The following is a 25,901-nucleotide window of genomic DNA, read 5'->3' on the forward strand; positions in this document are numbered from 1 at the left end:
ATTTTCCTGATTTGACTTTGACTTTGACTTGTGGTATTTTTTTGACTTTTACTTAAGTAAAGGGATCTGAACACTTCCTCCATCACCGCTGAAACTGGCTTTTCTGGATCAAATTTCCTTTCTCCACCTTTGTTGTTTCTTGTGCCATTTTGTGTTTGAACAAAGAGCCAGACGGTTCTCTTATTTCTGAGAAAATGAGGGTTTCCACACAACTCAAATGCTTTGTTGTCCATTGTTGAGGCCCAAATTCCTTTGAAAACTCATCTGATAACCCAATGGTGACATTATTGACACATGGTGCTGCATTCTCTGGAAGCATTTTTGAATTTTGATCATAATCTTGTTAACCATTACACAATATATTTCCTCTTAGCCTACCACACTGTTTCCTGGTTTATTGTTTTATTTCAACCTTAACAAAGAGAGGCTGTCTTTGGAAGTGTGTGGGTTTTACTTGTCTGTCTTTGTGTGGAGAGACTGAACACATTCACCATGGTGCTCTCTGTGTTGCTGTTGCTGCTGGTCAGCACCGCCCAGGCTGCTCACTTTTATGGCACAATGATGACTTACTACCCAAAAATCACGCCTGGATCTATCAAGGTATGTACACTTTCCTTTTAATCCTACATTCACCTGTTGAAATTTGACAATATAAATGTAAAATAACTTTTCATTAATGAATGAATATCATCAAGAACTAAAAAGTGATATGGGATGAATAATATACTGTACAATAAAGTTGTTTTTCCCCTTAAAAATACCTCTCCATGAGGTAATTGTTGTGTCTGTATGGGACCTGGATCATGTGATAACAATACTAGTATCTCAAGAAAACAAAAAAGATAATATCAAGTCTTGCATATCTACATGCAAAGTAGCATCTTTTCCCATAGTTTCTCTCTTGAATGTTGTTATTAAAGAAGACATTTCCAGGTTCATACTTGTATGTTTTAATGTTAAAAAAACCCACATTATTTGTCTCAAACAGTCCGTCTGAATATACCTGTATTCACCCACTGTCTGAAACGCTCCCTTTTAGCGCCTGTCTCTTTAAATTATTTTTTATATTTTAATAAGCCTGCATGTTATGGAGGACGAAAACTGCCAAAATTGAAATGAAATGCTTATATAAATATATGACTCGATAAATAAATAAATAAATATGTCATTAAATATAGTAAATTGAAAATAAATGTAGCCATTAATTAATTGATAAAAAGTGACATAAATGATATTTATGTTTAATTTTCCCTTTTATGTATTTATTTTTAAATAATTTTTGCATTTATTTCTATTTATTTTATATTTCTATTTAACTGTATTTATTAATTTATTTCTGCACAATTTTCCCTTTTCTATTGCATCCATTTTTTATTCCCCCAAACTTATTTATTTCTGTATTCTTTTCTTTATACATTACACAGATAGCTAGCCCCCTAATTTGCATAATGAGGCAGAAATGCATAAAGAAATGTGTAAAGAAATGTATAAAGAAAAGAAAACAGAAATAAATAAGTTTGGGGAAATAGATAAGGGGTGAAATGCAAAGGGGAAATTTTGCATAAATATGTAAATAAATATATGCATACATTTGAAAATAAATATAATACAAACAAAAAATAAATGCAAAAATAATAATACAAATTTAATAAATAAATTAATGCATTTAAAAATAAATATAAAATAAACAAAAAATATAAAAAAGAAATGCAAAAATAAATAAATGCATTTAAAATGTAATAAAAAATAAATACGTAAATAAATAAAATGGAAAATTAAACAGAAGAATACATAAATAAGGGAATTAATACAGGGATAAATAAACAGAGAAGCAAAATAAAACAGAAATATAAATATATGTCACATTTTACACAATTTATTAATGGCTACATTTATTTTTAATATTATTTTTGCTACATTTAATGACATTTATTTATTTATCGAGTCACTTATTTCTTTGTTAATTTATTTTTTTAATTTGGCAGGTTCCCTCTTCCATAGCGTGTGACACAGGAAGGGGAGGCAAATCTGAATGGCTTTGTTGAATCACATGTTTTCTGATCAAAGCAGCCCACAAACAACTGACTGGGTTGTTTTATTTCACAGTTTGATGAAAAAGAAAAAGTGAGTTTTTCATGATATTTCCCCTTTAATGCTAAAACACGTCTTCACTGTTATACTACAGGTGGTCCTTCGCTATAAGCTGAACTTCCACACTTGCACAGGGAGCGATTCGTGGGAATGCCCCAGCAGTAATTGTGGGACTCAGAGTCCTATAGTGCTGAAAAACGTGGACCAGGAGAGCAGTGGAGATTGGTGTCAGAGAGAGGGGATCATGACTCGGCAGCTTGCCAGCAACGCTCCTTTTCAGCTGGTGTGAGTTCACCGTGACAATGCAAAAAACAAATAACATAGGGCTGATGTCACTGAGGGCCAAAAACATGTAAATATTTTGAGGCCCTTATTCAATTTAAGAATGATGTTTATCTGCTTTTGCAAATGTATATCTTGCAAAACTGTCAGCGCTGCTGCTCTGGTGGCGTCATGCAAAGCAATGATTTATTAACACACTTTATATTAGGAGTTAATATCTTGTAAGTGACCTGTACACACATGCAACACAGCACAGTAAAAACTGACTGTCTCATGAACTTCTGTAGGTTGCGCGGTGGTAACTGGATAAATAACGTTAAAAATGGCATCAATCTTTGGAGAGCTGTGACTCTGGTGGAGCTGAGGAACCGGTCGGACACGGGCCGAGCCAACGCATCACCCCAGACCACCATCCTGCCAGCTCTGAGGTAAGCCTCCTCACTGCTCATGCTTCTATCTTTACACCTTATGTATTTAAACTGTTTTATGTGGTCACACGGGGAGAACATGCAAACCCCAAGCCGGGTTTGAACCTGCAACCCTCTTGCTGTGAGGCAGTCAGTGCTAACCACTGCACCACCGTGCTGCCCTACACCCACTACTCCCACAGAATAACTGTACAAAAGGGGAGAAGGGAAGAGGCAAAGGGGATTTTTGTAGGAAAACAGCTTTAAATGAGGAAATCTGCTGACTTGTGCTCAGGTTCAGATGCACGCTTAAATTCAAAAAGGCGTCTGCAGTGAGTTTCCTGGTGCAAACATTGAGGAACAACTGAGTCAGGTTACATGCAGTATCCAGTTCCAGCAGAATGACAGTCACTACATTGACATTTAATAGATACTTTTTGTCTAGACAGAACTGATCCAGCAGCAGCTATTCCCTGTAAAACATGTCTCATGCTTTACAGGGAAGTTGATGCAGGGGCGGGGGGTTTTGCACAATGTTTCTGTCTCTCAGAGTTCCTTCAAACTGTCGGAGAGATTTCAACCTGTTGGCGTTTGACCCTGACGGAGACGAGGTCAGATGCAGATATGGAAACACCACAGAGATGGAGTGTAACCCCTGCACACCGCCTTCTGTTCTCAGCCTCTCATCAGTGAGTAGCCTCAGACACAAATTCACTTAAATATGGCAAGTAAATGGATTACTGCTGTATTAATGTGTATGTTGCATTTTACTGCTGTAGATGTTTTTAAAGATATATATATGTAGATGCCGCATTGGCCCTTGGATCGTGCGTTAACGTCGCCGCCATATTGGGAAGGTCAGGACTGGCCTGTTAACACATACAAGTGAATGAGGGAGCGGACGTTTTTCTGGATAGAAAGCGCTAGAACGTTTACATTTCTCAATGTACCGGGCTCTGTATTAAAGTGAGAGTGAAGATACTGGTATCATATAAAACTAAGAAACCTAAAGAATCCATCGATACCCACCATGTCATACTAGCTTGTTGCGAAGGAGGCTAAATAACGCTCCAAACTTACACTAAATTTTGTCGAGGAAAAACTGTCATGGCCATTTTCAAAGGGGTCCCTTGACCTCCGACCTCAAGATATGTGAATGTAAATGGGTTCTAAGAGTACCCACGAGTCTCACCTTTACAGACATGCCCACTTTATAATAATCACATGCAGTTTGGGGGCAAGTCATAGTCAAGTCAGCACACTGACACTGACAGCTGTTGTTTTTGGGGTTTAAAGCCTAAATTGTATTCCTATTTAAATGTACATGTCTTCCATTTCATTACCTGACAGAAAATACTTTGACCTCATGACCCTTTTTGTCCTCTTGCAGTCCTGTACTCTGTCATTCAGCCCAACCAGTAGCAGTAATGAAGGCGCGTACGTTGTACAGCTGGTGATTGAGGACTTTGCCAGGCAGATCATCACCCTGACTCAAACCAGCGGGGTGCAGACGACCATAAACACCAACGTCGCTATCAGCAAAATACCTGTCCAGTTTGCTTTGAGGGGTAAGGATTCTTGTTTTGGTACTTTCTTGATAATGTTTGAATTTTTTTGATATGATACATCCCAGTCGCAAATGCGTGTGAATTTCACGATAATGCACAAGGCAAAAGTGTGTAATAAGAACGCTATTCTTGCTGTAAATAAGCTTCGCTCAGAGCTACAAATACTAGACATAGTATGATAAAAAAACAACTCACATTTCAGCTCACAATGGTTTGGCCGATTTTGAAAATGTCTTCACATTTGTGCTTCGGCAAGCCAAGAGAACACTCTTACCAAAGAAACGCTAGCAAGTTTGTTCCAGTCGATATAGTAGATGTAAAGATATTTCACAGATTAAGTGAAACTCTTGATCTGCTGGTGGCACTAGAGGAAAAGTCTCTGAGTCACTAAAGACATTAGGATTCATCCTCAGGGCACCATGAATGTCCCTACAGCATTTTATGGCAATTTAAACAGTTGCCGAGATATTTTAGTCTGGATGAAAAGTGGTGGACTGACTGATGGACTGGCATTGCCATCCTTAGTAAAACTTTTCTCTATTGTTCCAGTGGATCCTGTGGTGCCATCGTGCACAGAGGGACTCTATCTGCCCAAGTTCCTGCCTCCAACCCCGGCCAACAGAGCTCGGCTGTACACCCCCGTCAATCAGTCCCTGGAAATCAGCATCAGTGCCGAGGCAACCATCTCCACGTAAGACATATTAAACTAATTTAAAAGAAGGTTAATGACGCAGAACGTTCTCTGGTTAAACATGGCAGAAGTGAGCGTGGCTCACATACCTCCGCTCACTGCTCGACCCCTACCACGGCCAAAGGTTTTGCCCTTTTGGAACTAATGGAATTAGTCTATTGAGCACAATCTAGCTTGTTATTATCAAAAATGTTGGGCATCCTGGACTTCTAACCCCCAAAAGGCACAACTAGACCACACTGTCAACAATCATACCAAATTTGAAGTTCGTGAGTTTAATACTTTCCGAGTTCTGCTCCGTAAACGAAAGTAGGACGGACGGAAGGACTAATGGAAGGACGGACACTTGGAGCGCTATATACAACTATATGCGACTACGTTGTCACAGGGGTATATTAAGAAATACTCATCCACATTAATGGATTAGTCAATGGTTTTCACTTGCCAAAGCACAAGGAATCTGATCTGCGCAAACACTGATGTACAAGACAGGTTTGACAAGAGTGCAACACGTAAAAGAATCGACAAACTGCTGCAAAAAAAACAACTGTCATGAAAATTACTTAGAAAGCTGAGTCAGGTGCCAGGTGAGGATTTCGATCTTACCATCACGGAAAGTTTTGCTTCATTTGTGGGTGTGGTGGTTTGGCTTTTTTGTTTTTTTAACTTGCCAAGCTTTTTCTTCATCTGTTTGTTAAAGGATCTCTGAGCTGCTGTTCAGCGGGCCGCACAACATAAACGAGGCGACATCAGCAGCTGGACGCTTCACCCTGAGATGGACGCCGTCTGAAAACGAAGATGGAGAAAGCCATCCCGTCTGTTTCGTCGTCCAGGCAGTTAGCAAGTCAGTCACTTCTCACATGAACATAAACATATATGGGAAAAACCAATAGAAATATCTTAAATTAAAAACTGTGAACTGACTTCCTTATGGCAAAGGTGTAAATAAACTATAAATAAATATATATCATATTGATTTATCTCCACAGTTCAGTCAAGTATCACTCTGAGCTCCGATGTGTCATTGTGAGTGTTGGAAACGGTGAGTGGAACCACCCTTTGTTTTTTTTTAATGTTGAATGTTCCAGTGATGAATTCCTGGATTGGTAAATTCACTTGTAACCTATGTTATATATTCACTTCTGTTTGCAGATCCAACAGAAACCACAACCATTCCGACAACAACTACCCCACTAACCACAACAACCACTCCGACAACAACTACCCCACTAACCACAACAACCACTCCGACAACAACTACCCCACTAACCACAACAACCACTCCGACAACAACTACCCCACTAACCACAACAACCACTCCGACAACAACTACCCCACTAACCACAACAACCATTCTGACAACAACAACCCCACTAACCACAACAACCATTCCGACAACTGCTACCCCACTAACCACAACAACCATGACTACACCAAATACAACAACCACAAAAAATACAACCACAATTCCCTCAGTAACTACCCCACTAACTACAACCATCACTACACCAAATACAACAACCACCACACAAAATACAACCATAATTCCCCCAACAACTACCCCAACCATAACTACACCAAATACAACAACCACCACACAAAATACAACCACAATTCCCTCAACAACTACCCCACTAACTACACCAACCATAACTACACCAAATACAACAACCACCACACAAAATACAACCACAATTCCCTCAACAACAACCCCACTAACTACACCAACCATCACTACACCAAGTACAACAACCACCACACAAAATACAACCACAATTCCCTCAACAACAACCCCACTAACTACACCAACCATCACTACACCAAATACAACAACCACCACACAAAGTACAACCACAATTCCCTCAACAACAACCCCACTAACTACACCAACCATGACTACACCAAATACAACAACTACAAAAAATACAACCACAGTTCCCTCAATAACTACCCCACTAAATACAACCATCACTAAACCAAATACAACAACCATAATTCCATCAACGACTACCCCACTAACTACAACAACCATCACTACACCAAATACAACAACCACCACACAAAATAAAACCACTTTTCCCTCAACAACTACCCCACTAACCACAACAACCATAACTACACCAACTACAAAAAACACACAAAATACAACCACAATTCCCTCAACAACTACCCCACTAACCACAACAACCATAACTACACCAAATACAACAACCACCACACAAAATACAACCACAATTCCCTCAACAACAACCCCACTAACCACAACAACCATGACTACACCAAATACAACAACTACAAAAAATACAACCACAGTTCCCTCAATAACTACCCCACTAAATACAACCATCACTAAACCAAATACAACAACCATAATTCCATCAACGACTACCCCACTAACTACAACAACCATCACTACACCAAATACAACAACCACCACACAAAATAAAACCACTTTTCCCTCAACAACTACCCCACTAACCACAACAACCATAACTACACCAACTACAAAAAACACACAAAATACAACCACAATTCCCTCAACAACTACCCCACTAACCACAACAACCATAACTACACCAAATACAACAACCACCACACAAAATACAACCACAATTCCCTCAACAACAACCCCACTAACCACAACAACCATGACTACACCAAATACAACAACTACAAAAAATACAACCACAGTTCCCTCAATAACTACCCCACTAAATACAACCATCACTAAACCAAATACAACAACCATAATTCCATCAACGACTACCCCACTAACTACAACAACCACCACTACACCAAATACAACAACCACCACACAAAATAAAACCACTTTTCCCTCAACAACTACCCCACTAACCACAACAACCATAACTACACCAACTACAAAAAACACACAAAATACAACCACAATTCCCTCAACAACTACCCCACTAACCACAACAACCATAACTACACCAAATACAACAACCACCACACAAAATACAACCACAATTCCCCCAACAACTACCCCACTAACTACACCAACCATCACTACACCAAGTACAACAACCACCACACAAAATACAACCACAATTCCCTCAACAACTACCCCACTAACTACACCAACCATCACTACACCAAATGCAACAACCACCACACACAGTACAACCACAATTCCCTCAACAACTACCCCACAAACCACAACAACCATCACTACACCAAATACAACAACCACCACCCAAAATACAACCATAACTCCCTCAACAACTACCCCACTAATTACAACAACCATCCCTACACCAAATACAACAACTACCACACAAAATACAACCACAAATCCCTCAACAACTACCCCACTAACTACGACAACCATCACTACACCAAATACAACAACCACCACACAAAATACAACCACAATTCCCTCAACAACAACCCCACTAACTACAACAACCATCACTACACCAAATACAACAACCACCACACAAAATACAACCACAATTCCCTCAGCAACTACCCCACTAACCACAACAACCATGACTACACCAAATACAACAACTACAACAAATACAACCACAGTTCCCTCAATAACTACCCCACTAAATACAACCATCACCAACCCAAATACAACAACCACACAAAATACAACCACAGTTCCCTCAATAACTACACCACTAACTACAACCATCACTACACCAAATACAACGACCATAATTCCATCAACGACTACCCCATTAACTACAACAACCATCACTACACCAAATACAACAACCACCACACAAAATACAACCACTTTTCCCTCAACAACTACCCCACTAACCACAACAACCATAACTACACCAACTACAAAAACCACACAAAATACAACCACTTTTCCCTCAATAACTACCCCACTAACCAAAACAACCATAACTACACCAAATACAACAACCACCACACAAAATACAACCACTATTCCTTCAACAACTACCCCACTAACCACGACAACCATGACTACACCAAATACAACAACAACCAAACAAAATACAACCACAATTCCCTCAACAACTACCCCACTAACTATACCAACCATCACTAAAGCAAATACAACAACCACACAAAATACAACCACAATTCCTTCAACAACTACCCCACTAACCACAACAACCATGACTACACTAAATACAACAACCATAATTCCATCAATAACCACTCCACTAACTACAACTGTCTTCACTACACCAAATACAACAACCACCACACAGAATAAAACCATAATTCCCACAACAACTACCCCACTAACTACAACAACCACCACACACAATACAACCACTATTCCCTCAACAACTACCCCACTAACTACAACAACCACCACACAAAATACAACCACAATTCCCTCAACAACTACCCCACTAACTACAACAACTATGACTACACTAAATACAACAACCACCACACAAAATACAACCACTATTCCCTCAACAACTACCCCACTAACTACAACAACCACCACACAAAATACAACCACTATTCCCTCAACAACTACCCCACTAACTACAACAACCACCACACAAAATACAACCACAATTCCCTCAACAACTACCCCACTAACTACAACAACCACCACACAAAATACAACCACTATTCCCCCAACAACTACCCCACTAACTACAACAACCATCACACAAAATACAACCACAATTCCCTCAACAACTACCCCACTAACTACAAAAACCATCACTACACCAACTACAACAGCAAGTCCCCCACCAGCTACTGCACCTCAAGACACAACAGCTTCACCAACACCTGTAACTGACATCTCTAACCTAAGTGAGTATGACAAAAATGGTGAAACTAATCATCTCTTAATGGACATACACTTAGCTAAGTGAGCGAGCGAAGTGAAAACAACGACATTGGAGTGGCCTGAAAATGGTAGACCTCGCCTTAGAGACTCTGCGTTGTATTACTCAGTTTCAGCTTCACCTTCTGGCCTGCACTGTAATGTTTGGTCACTGTGCTTCTAGTTGTTGTAGCTCTGAGAATGAGGCTTTCCTCTTCGTCTCCACTGTCTGAGGACCAAATCAGGACTACCGTCATTCAACAGGTCAGCCTCTTCATATCTTATCAGAAATAAAAGCAAGTATCATAAAATGATTCAGACATACATACATATAACAATCACAGATCTTACACTATCATATCTCAGCACCGCTGTTGCTTTTTCTTCTCCAGATTAAAGATGAACTGGTGAGAAGAGGGCTGCCATCAGACTTTACTCTAAGCCTCGTCAGTAGTATGCAGCTGGAATCTACAACCACAGCGACCCCTGTTGACTCAACATGAACATTTATTGCAGGGATATTTTGTTTGCAGTTGCCTGTCAAATTTACAACGGCACGGTCAGCTGCTTTACCTTCACTGTTCAAACAGCTCTTCAAAAGCATATTTTCCTTCACACATCACAGGTCATAAATATATTCCATATTCCAAATTAGTTATATGATCATACCTGTTTTATTGATTGAAAAAAATCTGTTCATTATTTTGAACATTTAAAAATGTTTACAGTTTGTAAGCAGAATGTTTTCATGTATAAATACTTGACCATATGAATGTAAAAGCAGGTTACTGTTGTAGTTTCTTTTTTTTTTTTGCTGCTTTTCATTTGTTGTACTTTGCACTGTATTTTTTTGTTTTGTCTATTTATAATAAAGCGAACTGCAAAAACAAACTAACTTGCAAACGAAAATTGCAAAAAATATTTGTTTTCCTCAGTTTTGTTTATTGCGTCACATTGGATTGTCACATATCAAAATCAGTATCACTAGAATATAAACATACACACTATATACATACATAAAGCTATAACTACATGTATATATTTATATTAGGGCTGTCAATCGATTCAAATATTTAATCGCGATTAATCGCATGATGTGACATCACATGATTTTATGTTGTGTTCAAGTGTCCATTTGTTTTTAAACATGTGTAAACCTTTACTACTGCTACTATTGTTAGTGTTTACAATAATGATTTGGATGCTATAACCATCATGTATGACACCTTTAATTTTTTGGTTGTATCTAACTTTATTATCATGAATGCAGCTTGATAAATGTTAAATAAAAGCTGTTTTTTTTACGCTTTGTTTTTGCAGAAAAATTAATTATTAATCTAAAATAAAAATAAAAAACTAGGGTAAATCAAAACGTGAGACGCATTATGATTTGTATGCTTTTTTAAAAAAGAAATAACTTCAACTCAATTTGGAGGTGTTAGAGAAGCAGGTACGCGATGATTGCTTGTTTCTATTCTCAGATTATTTAGGAAAATCAGTCATAGTCATTATTCTGTTCCCGATACACCAAAGATGAAAGAAGAAAATTGTGATGTTGTAATGGACAGTTTCGGTAACATTTTATTAATTTCTTGGCTCATACTGACAAGTATACAGAAAAGTGTAAGAACACTTGGTTTATGCTAACAAGTATACAGAAAAGTCTAAGTATACTTGGCTAATACTGACAAGTATACAGAAAAGTCTAAGTACACTTGGGTTATGCTAACAAGTATACAGAAAAGTCTAAGTACACTTGGTTTATACTAACAAGTATACAGAAAAGTCTAAGTTTACTTGGTTTATACTGACAAGTAGACAGAACAGTCTAAGTATACTTTGCTTATACTGACAAGTAGACAGAACAGTCTAAGTATACTTGGCTTATACTGACAAGTATACAGAAAAGTCTAAGTATACTTGGCTTATACTGACAAGTATACAGAAAAATCTAAGTATACTTGGCTTATACTGATAAGTATATAGAAAAGTCTAAGTATACTTGGCTTATACTGACAAGTATACAGAAAAGTATACTTTGCTCATATGGACAAGTATACCGAAAAGTCTAAGTACACTTGGTTTATGCTAACAAGTATACAGAAAAGTCTAAGTATTCTTGGCTTATAGGCCTACTTGTACTTAATCTTTTGATCGAAATGTACTTAAGAAAAGTATAATTAAGTATTCTTACCTTCCTACCTTACCTTATGCCTACAGAAAAGTATACTTGGCTTGTAGTTGTGCTTATTTTTTTGATAGAGTAGCCTATTAAAGAGTGTTTACATTGATGCATTAGTAAAAATAATCTAATTATATAATATATAATAGTAGAACATTCACAGTTTTAATACTTTAACTAGATTTTCAAGATTTTACTGAAGGGACATTTTCAATGCAGGACTTTTACTTGTGGTATTAGTATTTTACTTAAGTAAAAGATCTGAACACTTCCTCCATCACTGCTGAAACTGGATTTTCTGGATCAAATTTAATTTCTCCACTCCTACTACTACTACTACTTTTAACGCTGTGCCATTTGGTGTTTGAACAAAGAGCTAGACGGTTCGCTTATTGTGGAAGAGAGTGTGGAAGAGAGGCAGTCTTTGGAAGTGTGTGGGTTTTACTTTTCTATCTTTGTGTGGAGAGACTGAACACATTCACCATGGTGCTCTCTGTGTTGTTGTTGCTGCTGGTCAGCACCGCCCAGGCTTCTCACTTTTATGGCACAGTGATGACTTACTACCCAAAAATCACCCCTGGATCTATCAAGGTATGTACACTTTCCTTCTAATCCTACATTCACTTGTTGAAATTTGACAGTATAAATGTAAAATAACTTTCCATTAATGAATGAATATCATTAAGAACTAAAAAAAGTGATAACTGTATTTCTGGGATGTGTCTGTATCTTAAGTCCGTAGACTTATTTTACTTCATTCTATGCGATTTTATCTCTTTTTAAGGTGTATTGGTGTTTGGATTTGTTGTGTAAGCTACTGGATGCCTAAATTTCCTTCGGGATCAATAAAGTATCTATCTATCTATCTATCTATCTATCTATCTATCTATCTATCTATCTATCTATCTATCTATCTATCTATCTATCTATCTATCAATGCAACAAAGGGGATTCTCTATATATGTTTAAATATACTTCACAATAAAGGGTTTTTCCCCTTAAAAATACCTCTCCGTGAGGTAATTGTTGTGTCTGTATTGGACCATGTGATAACAATACTGGTATCTCAAGAAAAACAAAAGGAGATTTTATCAATTCTTGCATATCGGCCCGCAAAGTAGCATCTTTTCCCAAGTTCATGTGTTTCTCTCCTGGATGTTGTCATTAAAGAGGACATTTCAAGGTTCATACTTATATTTTGGGTTTCTACTAGAACATGTTTACATGCTTTAATGTTCAAAAAACACATTATTTGTCTCAAACTGTCTCTGTCTGAATATACCTGTATTCACCCTCTGTCTGAAACGCTCCCTTTTAGCACCTGTCTCTTTAAACTTTCCCAGAAGGGCTGGCATAGCAGGTTTCTCGGGATGCCTTGAACATAGCAGCATAATTTCAGGTTGCAAAAAAAGAAGGAAAGGATCGGCATGTCTTGTTTCTGAACATGGCCAACGCCTATGGAGCAACTAGTTCCTCGTTCACTACTGTAGACTGCCTTTGAATTATTTCCTGCAACATTAACAAATCTGGTAAAACGCTTCTTCCAAGATCTGCAATTTTGCCTCACAACTTCAGACTTCACCACTAGCGTGGCAACCACTGTAAATAGGCATCATGACGGGATGCACCATCTCTCCATTGGCCTTCACTATGGCAAAGGAGATCATTATCAGAGCTTTGAAATGGGTTGTGGGAGGAAAACGGCTACAGTGTGGTCAGCGGTTACCACCGATACGAGCCTACATGGATGACATAACAACAATGACAACAACTGTCCCCTGCACCAAGAGACTTCTGGAAAAGCTTCATCAAGACATCACATGGGCGAGGATGAAGATCAAGCCCAGCAAGTGCAGAAGCATCTCTATTGTCAAAGGTCAAGTCACACATCAAAGATTTCATATTGGTGGAAGACCTGTCCCCACTGTTTTCAGAAATGCCAGGGAAGAGCTTGGGCCGATGGTATGGTGCGAAGCTAAAGGACACCGAGCAGGAAAACTCAAGCTGTGGTGCTTTCAGTTTGACATACTCCCAAGACTCATGTGGCATATAACTGTGTATGAGATCCCCATCAACAAAGTGGAAAAGTTGGAAAGGATGATCAGGACACAGGTGAAACAGTGACTTGGAATTCCACGATGCTTCAGTTCCGTTGGGCTGTATGGGAACGGCAAACTGGAATTTCTAATTGCAGGTCTCGTGGAAGAGTTCAAATGCACCAAAGCAAGAATGGTCATGACCCTTACCTGAATCAGAAGATACCATCATTCAAACAGCGGCAACGGGGAGGAAGTGACTGGGAGAGCCTGGAAAAGAGAAAACTCAGCTGGCGTGACATATGGGAGATGGATGGAGCTTACGACCTCCTACCCACACCACAAAACCTGAAGCAGTGGTTCGGAGAAGACCCCTCTTGTTCCCTTTGTCAAGCGCCTGCATCATCACTAAGGCACATTCTATCAGGATGCACTACGAGTCTCGCCCAAGGGCGTTACACTTGGCGGCATAACCAAGTTCTCAGACAGCTGGCATCAATCTTGGAACAAAGGCGAATCACCACAAATGCTGGCGTAAAAGGTCCACTTCACACCATTTGTACCAGCAAGCCAAACTCCGAATCAACGAAACGTCAATGAAGGAGGGTGCCCATCTGATGACCACGATGACGTACCTACCCTTACTAGGGCACAAGAGCCACCCTCACCTGGCTACTGAAAAGTTCAAAAAGAAGAATACCCCCCGGAGTCTGCGAGAGCAGGGGTGCAGGAAGACTCACTGGCTGACCTCCCGGTAATGAACCTTGGTATGGGACACGACAATGAATCAAGGAAGTGGCAATACTCTTGAGAAACCAGCAGCTGGACATGTTCTTCAGACTTGTAGATGTGGCTGGACTAAAGTAACATCAACTCATGGTCTTAAAATACAACAAGGACGGAAGAAATGCTTGAAAATCTCCAACCCAGGGTCCCGTATTGACCAGATTCTGTCAAGGGGAAAGTCAAATCAGTCGGATGAAACTCAGCGGCAGGAAGAAACCCGCCGTCCGCAGAGCATCAGCACCCTACAGGATGTGGAAGAAGTTTCAGGCATAGGCGACAGTGTCCATAACATGTGACACAGGAAGGGGAGACAAATCTGAATGGCTCGTTGAATCATATGTTTTCTGATCAAAGCAGCCCACAAATAACTGACTGGGTTGTTGTCACAGTTTGATGAAAAAGAAAAAGTGAGTTTTTCATGATATGTCCCCTTTAATGGTCTTCACTGTAATACTACAGGTGGTCCTTCGCTATAAACTGAACCTCCACACTTGCTTTGCGAGCCTCAGGTGGGACTGCCCCAACAATGATTGTGGGAGTCAGACTTCTGTAGCGCTGAACAACGTGGACCAGGAGAGCCGTGGAGAGTGGTGTCAGAGAGAGGTGATCATAACTCGGCAGCTTGCCAGCAACGCTCCGTTTGAGATGGTGTGAGTTCACCCTGACAGTGCAAAAAATAACATAAAGCTGATGAAAAAAAACAAAACATTTTCAACTGAATTTCAATGTTTTGAGGCCCTTATTCAATTTAAGAATGATGTTTATCTGCTTTTTGCAAATGTAAATTGTATTACTGCTTATTGGGAAATAGTGGAATATAATTATTAAATAAGGTTTATAATAGATATAAGATAATAATAATAAAAGTCCAGAGTCAAGTTCCAAGTCAAGACAGCTAAACAAAGTAATTTTTGATACATTTTGAGGTAAATATTGGGGTAATTTGGCAGTAATTCCAAAGAAATTTCTTGCTAATTATCACCTAATTACCATGAAATTTGCGGACCTGTAAAATGAAGTGCTACCTGACTTTGTCAATCAATTTGTTCCTAATGACTTCATATCATTGTTTTCTGTTTTTGTTTTAAAGAGGACCTATAGAGTGGTGCAGGAATGAGCCCTAAAAAATGAGGTAGCATTTCTGGTTCCCTCGTCTGGAAGTCAATGGCCTACAAAAATATGTCATCCCTGCACCTGTCTATTATGCTCATTTCAGGTGCATTGAATTTTAGGTTTCAACTTGAACATGCTTTATTTTCCTCATACCGGCTGTTTCTTTTCGCCCTCTGTCTGAAACGCTCTGTTTAAATTAGGGATGCACCGATACCAGTATCGGGTATCGGGTATCGGGTATCGGGTCCGATACTGTGCTCATGTACTCGAACTCGCAAAACGGCTCCGATACAACGGCATCGATACCATACCTTTTGGCACAGAGAAGTAAACATATCGGTAGTCGGTATCGGCGAGTACCCAAATGTAAGTACTTGTACTTGTACTCGGTCTGAAAAAAAGTGGTATCGGTGCATCCCTAGTTTAAATGAATACTTAGGTTGTTGCATCCAAATAATACAGGTCAAAGATGTTTTTTAAAACTGTCAAACTGCTGCTCTGGTGGCTTCATGCAAAGCAATGATTTATTAACACACTTTATATTAGGAGTGACCTGTACACACATGCAACATTCAGGTTGTGCGTGCAACACAGTAAAAACTGACTGTCTCATGAACTTCTGAAGGTTGGCAGGGGTGGACGGTGATAGCTGGATAAATAACGTTAGAAATGGCATCAGAAGTTGGAGAGCTGTGACTCTGGTGGAGCTGAGGAACCGGTCGGACACGGGCCGAGCCAACGCATCACCCCAGACCACCATCCTGCCAGCTCTGAGGTAAGCCTCCTTACCGTTCATGCTTCTATCTTTACACCTTATGTATTTAAACCGTTTTATGTGTCACAAGACTCGAGCCATTTTGGTTCATGCGCCACTGAGCAACTTTCATAGGAATGAACGGGGCCCCGCCTCCAACGCTGTATCCAGCTCTCTTTATACATCCATGGTCCATGGCTAATGCTTTACAGGGAAGTTGATGCAGGGGGGGTTTGCACAATGTTTCTCTCTCTCAGAGTTCCTTCAAACTGTCGGAGAGATTTCAACCTGTTGGCGTTTGACCCTGACGGAGACGAGGTCAGATGCAGAAATGGAAACACCACAGCGATGGAGTGTAACCCCTGCACACCGCCTGCTGTTCTCAGCCTCTCATCAGTGAGTAGCCTCAGACGCAAATTTACTTAAATATGGCAAGTAAAAGTATTCATTGTGCAGTAAACAGTGTTTTGCTATCATATCTGATGTTTCTGGATTAATATTACTGCTGCATTAATGTGTATGTTGCATTTTACTGCTGTAGGTGTTTTTAAAGATATATATATATATTTATATATATATATATATGTAGAAATATATGTATGTAGAGTTCTAAAAAAACCTAATGAATCCATTGGTACCAACCATGTCATACTAGCTTGTCAGGAAGGAGGCTAAATAACGCTCTAAACTTATGCAAAATTTTGTGGAGGAAAAACTGTCATGGACAAATGTCAACCCTAACCCTCTGAGATGTAGTGGAGCAGAAGTATAAAGTTGCATAAAATGGGAATACTCTAGTAAAGCAGCCGCAAATTTGTACTACTTTATTTTTTGGGGTTTAAAGCTTAAATTTTATTCCAATTTAAATGTACATGTCTTCCATCTCATTACCTGACAGAAAATACTTTGATTATTTTGTCCTCATGACTCTTGTTTTGTCCTCTTGCAGTCCTGTACTCTGTCATTCAGCCCAACCAGTAGCAGCGATGAAGGTGCGTACGTCGTACAGCTGGTGATGGAGGACTTTGCCAGGCAGATCATCACCCTGACTCAAACCAACGGGGTGCAGACGACCATAAGCGGCGTCCCTATCAGCAAAATACCTGTCCAGTTTGCCGTAAGGGGTAAGGTTTCTTGTTTGGTAGCCAGGATTTATTTAGCTGTGCTGAAGTTAGAAATAATCTCAGTAGTTGATCTTTAGTAAGTGAATTTATAGTGTATAACATCAAAGTTATTTAGCAATCATCATCATCTTTCAATAATGGCCGATTATACCCTTCCTCTGCTAGCTAGCGGTGGATACTATTTGAATTTTTTTGATACGATACAGACCAGTTGCAAATGCGTGTGAATGTCACGATAATGCACGAGGCAAAAGTGCATCCATTTAAATATGCTTCGCTCAGAGCAACAAATACTAGATATAGTATGATAAGAAAAACTCACTTTTCAGCTCACAACGGTTCGACCGATTTTGAAAATGTCTTCACATTTGTGCTTCGGCAAGCCAAGAGAATACTTCTATCAAAGACAAGGCAAAAGTGAGCATTGCTCACATACCTCGGCTCACCGCTTTACCCCTACTAAAGTAGGGCCAAAGGTTTTGCCCTTTTGGAACTAATGGAATTAGTATATTGAGCACAATATAGCTTGTTATCAGCTTACCGTAGCTGGGCACCCGGGACTTCTAACCCCCCAAAAGGCACAACTAGACCACACTGTCAACCATCATACCAAATTTGAAGTTCCTAAGTCAAATAGTTTTTTAGTTCTGCTCCGGAAACGAAATTGAGGTCGAAAAAAATCACAGATTTTGGCCAAAATTTAAAAAAATTTGGGCACCCTGGACTTCTAACCCCCAAAAGGCACAACTAGCAAATTTCCCCACTGTGGGACTAATAAAGGAATACCTTATCTTACCTTAGACCACACTGTCAACCATCATACCAAATTTGAAGTTCATAAGTTAAATAGTTTTTGAGTTCTGCTCTGGAAACGAAAGTGTGACACGTGAATGGACGGACGGACACGCCGAGCGCTATATACCCCGGACAACGTTGTCGCGGGTGTATAAAAAGCTTGCAAGTTTGTTCCAATCGATATAGTAGATGTAAAGATATTTCACAGATTAAGTGAAACTCTTGACCTGCTGGTGGCACTAGAGGAAAAGTCTCTGAGTCACTAAAGACATTAGGATTCATCCTCAGGGCACCATGAATGTCCCCACAGCATTTTATGGCAATTAAACAGTTGCTGAGATACTCTAGTCTGGATGAAAAGTTGATTGCCATCCTTTTCTCTATTGTTCCAGTGGATCCTGTGGTGCCATTGTGCACAGAGGGACTCTATCTGCCCAAGTTCCTGCCTCCAACACCGGCCAACAGAGCTCGGCTGTACACCGCCGTCGGTCAGTCCCTGCAAATCAGCATCAGCGCCGAGGCAACCATCTCCACGTAAGTCGAACATTAAAACTGATTTAAAAGAATGTTAATGACGCAGAAGGTTCTCTGATTACATAAGAAAATACGTATCCAGTTCAGGGCATTAGTCAATGGTTTTCACTCCCCAAACCACAAGGAATCTGATCTGAGTAAACACTGATGCACAAGACAGGTTTGACATGAGTGCAACAAGTGAAAGAACCAACCAACCGTGCTGCACGTCATTGTTTCAGTAGTCGTTTAACAAGCTCAATTAGAACTGTGTGACTAATGAAAAAAAAAAAAATAATTACCATGATAGAAACGTAATTTACAATAAAGCTGAGAAGGTTTCGATCATGCCTTCAAGGAAAACAGTTTTGCTTAATTGGGGGGTGTGGTGGTTTTCGGTAATGGTTATTTATCTTGCCAAGCCTTTTCCTCTTCTGTTTGTTTAAGGATCTCTGAGCTGCTGTTCAGCGGGCCGCACAACGTAAACGAGGCGACATCAGGAGACGGACGGTTCAACCTGACATGGACGCCGTCTGAAAACGAAGATGGAGAAAGCCACCCCATCTGTTTTGTCGTCCAGGCACTTAGCAAGTCAGTCACTTCTCCCAAGTACATAAACATATATGGACAAACCATAGAAATACCTGAAATTATAAACTGTCAACTGAGTTTCTTATGGCAAAGGTGTTTTAGTCATTAATGCATAAATCAAGCTATTATATTGTCAGTATAAATATAATGGAAGAAAGGAGTTTTGGAAAGAAATGGTGTCCTAAATGTCCTAAAAGAGAATTACATCATTGGCTTTAATTTTTACTTTTTGTAGTCACACTCACAGCTCAATGAAGCACCCTTCTTTAAGGTGTACGGTATAAATACATCGGTCACTTTGGGATGAACTTCCCTCTCTTCGGCGAGGAAATAAAATAAATATCAGAAACAGAAATCCTTTATTGATCCCTAGGGGAGAAATTGAGTTACGTTTTCCTCAAATAATAAATACAAATAAATATAAAAATACAAATAATAATGGTGAAAAATAGGGTCCATTATTGAGTGTGTAAAAAATGCAAGAATAGCATAAATAAATGCAAATATTAGTTTAAATGTACTGTATAAATAAATGCATAAGATATAATAAATCATGGGGTTATAGCTGCTGATGGGGGTAAAAAATAATAAATATATATACTTTTATATATATATATATATATATATATATATATATATATATGTATAAGTACAGGTGTGTAGGTGGGAGAAGATGGCAGGGGAGCAGGACTAGCAAAGAGAGTCTGAGGTCATCTGGTGGATGGTTGGAGGATGGCAGGTCTGGAGAGTGAGCAGGAGGCTGGAGACAGTCCAGGCAAAACAACAAAGAGACTACAAAGTTCTTGTGACAACTTCTGTGTGGTCTCGGATAATGGACCTTTTAGGAAAATACACTCATTCGCTTTCAAATTATTACTTTAGAATGGAGGAGAGCTTGAGCAAGAAAGAAAAAAAAAAAAGTATAATACTTTATGAAATAAATAAACCATTATATTGATTTATCTCCATAGTTCAGTCAAGTATCACTCTGAGCTCCGATGTGTCATTGTGAGTGTTGGAATTGGTGAGTGAAACCAGCCTTTGTTTTCTTTTAATGTTAAATGTTTGATTGATGAATTCCTGAATTGATAAATTCACTTGTAACGTATGTTATATATTCACTTCTGTTTACAGAACCACCAGAAACCACAACCATTCCAACAATGACTACCCCACTAAATACAACCATCACTACACCAAATACAACAATCGCACAAAATACAACCGCGGGTCCCTCAATGACTACCCCAATAAATACAACCATCACTACACCAAATACAATCATCACTACACCAAATACAACAATCGCACAAAATACAACCACGGGTCCCTCGATAACTACCCCAATAAATACAACCATCACTACACCAAATACAATAATCACTACACCAAACACAACAATCGCACAAAATACAAACACGGGTCCCTCGATAACTACCCCAATAAATACAACCATCACTACACCAAATACAATCATCACTACACCAAATACAACAATCGCACAAAATACAACCACGGGTCCCTCGATAACTACCCCAATAAATACAACCATCACTCCACCAAATACAATCATCACTACACCAAATACAACAATTACACAAAATACAACAATTTCACAAAATACAACCACGGGTCCCTCAATGACTACCCCAATAAATACAACCATCACTACACCAAATACAACAATGGCACAAAATACAACCACAGGTCCCTCGATAACTACCCCAATAAATACAACCATCACTACACCAAATACAATCATCACTACACCAAATACAACAATCGCACAAAATACAACCACGGGTCCCTCGATAACTACCCCAATAAATACAACCATCACTACACCAAATACAATCATCACTACACCAAATACAACAATCGCACAAAATACAACCACGGGTCCCTCGATAACTACCCCAATAAATACAACCATCACTACACCAAATACAATCATCACTACACCAAATACAACAATCGCACAAAATACAACCACGGGTCCCTCGATAACTACCCCAATAAATACAACCATCACTACACCAAATACAATCATCACTACACCAAATACAACAATCGCACAAAATACAACCACGGGTCCCTCAATAACTACCCCAATAAATACAACCATCACTACACCAAATACAATCATCACTACACCAAATACAACAATCGCACAAAATACAACCACGGGTCCCTCGATAACTACCCCAATAAATACAACCATCACTATACCAAATACAATCATCACTACACCAAATACAACAATCGCACAAAATACAACCACGGGTCCCTCGATAACTACCCCAATAAATACAACCATCACTACACCAAATACAATCATCACTACACCAAATACAACAATCGCACAAAATACAACCACGGGTCCCTCGATAACTACCCCAATAAATACAACCATCACTACACCAAATACAATCATCACTACACCAAATACAACAATCGCACAAAATACAACCACGGGTCCCTCAATAACTACCCCAATAAATACAACCATCACTACACCAAATACAACAATCGCACAAAATACAACCACGGGTCCCTCGATAACTACCCCAATAAATACAACCTTCACTACACCAAATACAATCATCAGTACACCAAATACAACAATTACACAAAATACAACCACGGCTCCCTCAATGACTACCCCAATAAATACAACCATCACTACACCAAATACAACAATTACACAAAATACAACCACGGCTCCCTCAATAACTACCCCAATAAATACAACCATCACTACACCAAATACAATCATCACTACACCAAATACAACAATCGCACAAAATACAACCACGGGTCCCTCGATAACTACCCCAATAAATACAACCATCACTACACCAAATACAATCATCACTACACCAAATACAACAATCGCACAAAATACAACCACGGGTCCCTCGATAACTACCCCAATAAATACAACCATCACTACACCAAATACAACAATCACACAAAATACAACCACGGGTCCCTCAATAACTACCCCAATAAATACAACCATCACTACACCAAATACAATCATCACTACACCAAATACAACAATTACACAAAATACAACCACGGGTCCCTCAATAACTACCCCAATAAATACAACCATCACTACACCAAATACAACAATTACACAAAATACAACCACGGGTCCCTCAATAACTACCCCAATAAATACAACTATCACTACACCAAATACAATCATCACTACACAAAATACCACAATCACACAAAATACAACCACGGGTCCCTCGATAACTACCCCAATAAATACAACCATCACTACACCAAATACAATCATCACTACACCAAATACAACAATTACACAAAATACAACCACGGGTCCCTCAATCACTACACCAAATACAACAATTACACAAAATACAACCACGGGTCCCTCAATAACTACCCCAATAAATACAACTATCACTACACCAAATACAATCATCACTACACAAAATACCACAATCACACAAAATACAACCACGGGTCCCTCGATAACTACCCCAATAAATACAACCATCACTACACCAAATACAATCATCACTACACCAAATACAACAATCACACAAAATACAACCACGGGTCCCTCAATAACTACCCCAATAAATACAACCATCACTACACCAAATACAACAATTACACAAAATACAACCACGGCTCCCTCAATAACTACCCCAATAAATACAACCATCACTACATCAAATACAATCATCACTACACCAAATACAACAATCGCACAAAATACAACCACGGGTCCCTCGATAACTACCCCAATAAATACAACCATCACTACACCAAATACAATCATCACTACACCAAATACAACAATCGCACAAAATACAACCACGGGTCCCTCGATAACTACCCCAATAAATACAACCATCACTACACCAAATACAATCATCACTACACCAAATACAACAATCGCACAAAATACAACCACGGGTCCCTCGATAACTACCCCAATAAATACAACCATCACTACCCCAATAAATACAACCATCACTACACCAAATACAACAATCACACAAAATACAACCACGGGTCCCTCAATAACTACCCCAATAAATACAACCATCACTACACCAAATACAATCATCACTACACCAAATACAACAATTACACAAAATACAACCACGGGTCCCTCAATAACTACCCCAATAAATACAACCATCACTACACCAAATACAACAATTACACAAAATACAACCACGGGTCCCTCAATAACTACCCCAATAAATACAACCATCACTACACCAAATACAATCATCACTACACAAAATACAACAATCACACAAAATACAACCACGGGTCCCTCGATAACTACCCCAATAAATACAACCATCACTACACCCAATACAATCATCACTACACCAAATACAACAATCGCACAAAATACAACCACGGTTCCCTCAATGACTACCCCAATAAATACAACCATCACTACACCAAATACACCAATTACACAAAATACAACCACGGGTCCCTCAATGACTACCCCAATAAATACAACCATCACTACACCAAATACAACAATCACACAAAGTACAACCATGGGTCCCTCAATGACTACCCCAATAAATACAACCATCACTACACCAAATACAACAATCACACAAAGTACGACAATGGGTCCCTCAATGACTACCCCACTAAATACAATCATTACTAGACCAGATTTAACAATCACACAAAGTACAACAACGGGTCCCTCAATAACTACCCCAATAAATACAACCATCACTACACCAAATGCAACAACCACACAAACTACAACCACCAGAGAATCAAGGACTTCCCAAACACCTGTAACTGACGTCTCAAGCCCAAGTAAGTTTTCAGAAAATGGTAGACCTCACCTTAGAGACTCTGTGTTGTATTACTCAGTTTCAGCACCCTCTGGCCTTCACTGTAATGTTTGGTCACTGTGCTTCTAGCTGTTGTAGCTCTGAGAATGAAGATTTCCTCTTCGTCTCCACTGTCTGAGGACCAAATCAGGACTATCGTCATTCAACAGGTCAGCCTCTTCATATCTTATCAGAAATAACAGCATGTATCATAAACACTTCTGATGATTCAGACATACATACATATAACAATCACAGATCTCACGCTTTCAAATTTCAGCACCACTGTTGGTTTTTCTTCTCCAGATTAAAGATGAACTGGTGAGACGAGGGCTACCATCAGACATTGCTGTACGCCTCGCCAGTGTTATGCGGCTGGGATCTACAACCACAGTGACCGGTCGTTGATTCAACATGAACATTATTGTAGGGGCATTTTGTTTGCATGTTGCCCATTAAATTGACAACGGCACGGTCAGCTGCTTTACCTTCACTGTTCTCATAAAGATGAAATCTCCTAAGATTAATTTTAATTGTGGAAAAAAACACATCCATCTCTACGCCAATGTTTTCATGCGAACATACTTGACCGTATGAATGTAAAAGCAGGTTACTGTTGCAGTGTGTTTTAAAATGTTTTTGCTGCCTTTCATTTGTTGTACTTTGTACTGTATTTTTTTTTTGTGTATTTATGATAAAGCCAACTGCAAAATTATTTAACCCAACAACCTAGTATGACATGGTTGGTACCAATGGATTCATTAGGTTTTTCTAGTTTCATATGGTACCAATAAATCTAGCTCATTAAAGGTTTCACAGCCGTTGAGAACAGGCAGGGGGAGCCATTGCCAAAAGAGTGACGCATCAAACATCTATACAGTCTACGTCACGACTGAGTCAAAACCATCTGGTGTCTCATTATAGCAGTTCAGCCTCAGTCGTTGACATCAGAAGCTTTACTTAAGCACTTTGCAAAGAACTGGTCCGTCTGCTTGAGTCAGTTATGGTTTTCCATACAAGAGCCGGGATGATGGCGTCTAAAGTGGTGATGTCACGTCTGATAATGGAGCTCTGAGGCTTTCTTCAATGGGGGTTTTGGTGCAGTGACATTTAACTGCTGTCTGAGTTTTGCATCTGAAAAAATTATGTGACTGATGAAAACATACAGAATTGCGTTGCTAGGCAACAATTTGGGTCCATGTTTACTTCCTGTCAGCTGATGTTATTTACATACACTGCAACAGGAAATAAACTGGGACACATTTAGAATGTTTACGTTTAAAACCATGTAATGGTCTAAATATTGTA

General features: G+C 39.2%; 1 protein-coding gene across 3 annotated transcripts; it reads left to right on the top strand.

Annotated features, from left to right (window-relative positions):
- Positions 1 to 291: 291 nt before the first annotated feature.
- On the top strand, positions 292 to 25,270 carry LOC141760838 (uncharacterized). 3 transcript variants are annotated; one of them, XM_074623931.1, is made up of 12 exons: positions 292 to 600; positions 2,186 to 2,376; positions 2,661 to 2,801; positions 3,331 to 3,469; positions 4,171 to 4,348; positions 4,898 to 5,039; positions 5,740 to 5,883; positions 6,029 to 6,081; positions 6,192 to 9,827; positions 10,025 to 10,104; positions 10,233 to 10,624; positions 25,203 to 25,270. In XM_074623931.1, the coding sequence occupies exons 1-11, from the start codon at positions 493 to 495 to the stop codon at positions 10,341 to 10,343; spliced, it is 4,923 nt and encodes a 1,640-aa protein (XP_074480032.1). In that variant the 5' UTR covers positions 292 to 492; the 3' UTR covers positions 10,344 to 10,624; positions 25,203 to 25,270. The 3 variants fall into 3 exon arrangements, with proteins under 3 accessions (XP_074480032.1, XP_074480031.1, XP_074480033.1); XM_074623930.1 differs by lacking the exon at positions 25,203 to 25,270 and having other exon boundaries at positions 10,233 to 11,142; XM_074623932.1 differs by lacking the exons at positions 6,192 to 9,827; positions 25,203 to 25,270 and having other exon boundaries at positions 329 to 600; positions 6,029 to 6,065; positions 10,233 to 10,301.
- The last annotated feature ends 631 nt before the right edge of the window (positions 25,271 to 25,901 follow it).

Source organism: Sebastes fasciatus, chromosome 22 (assembly GCF_043250625.1).
Source record: "Sebastes fasciatus isolate fSebFas1 chromosome 22, fSebFas1.pri, whole genome shotgun sequence".
Lineage (NCBI taxonomy): Eukaryota > Metazoa > Chordata > Actinopteri > Perciformes > Sebastidae > Sebastes > Sebastes fasciatus.

Coding starts and splice junctions, on each gene's coding strand:
- LOC141760838 (XM_074623931.1), top strand. CDS start 493: ATGGTGCTCTCTGTGTTGCTGTTGCTGCTGGTCAGCACCGCCCAGGCT. Junction 2,802..3,330: donor ACCATCCTGCCAGCTCTGAG/GTAAGCCTCCTC, acceptor TCTGTCTCTCAG/AGTTCCTTCAAACTGTCGGA. Junction 4,349..4,897: donor TGTCCAGTTTGCTTTGAGGG/GTAAGGATTCTT, acceptor CTATTGTTCCAG/TGGATCCTGTGGTGCCATCG.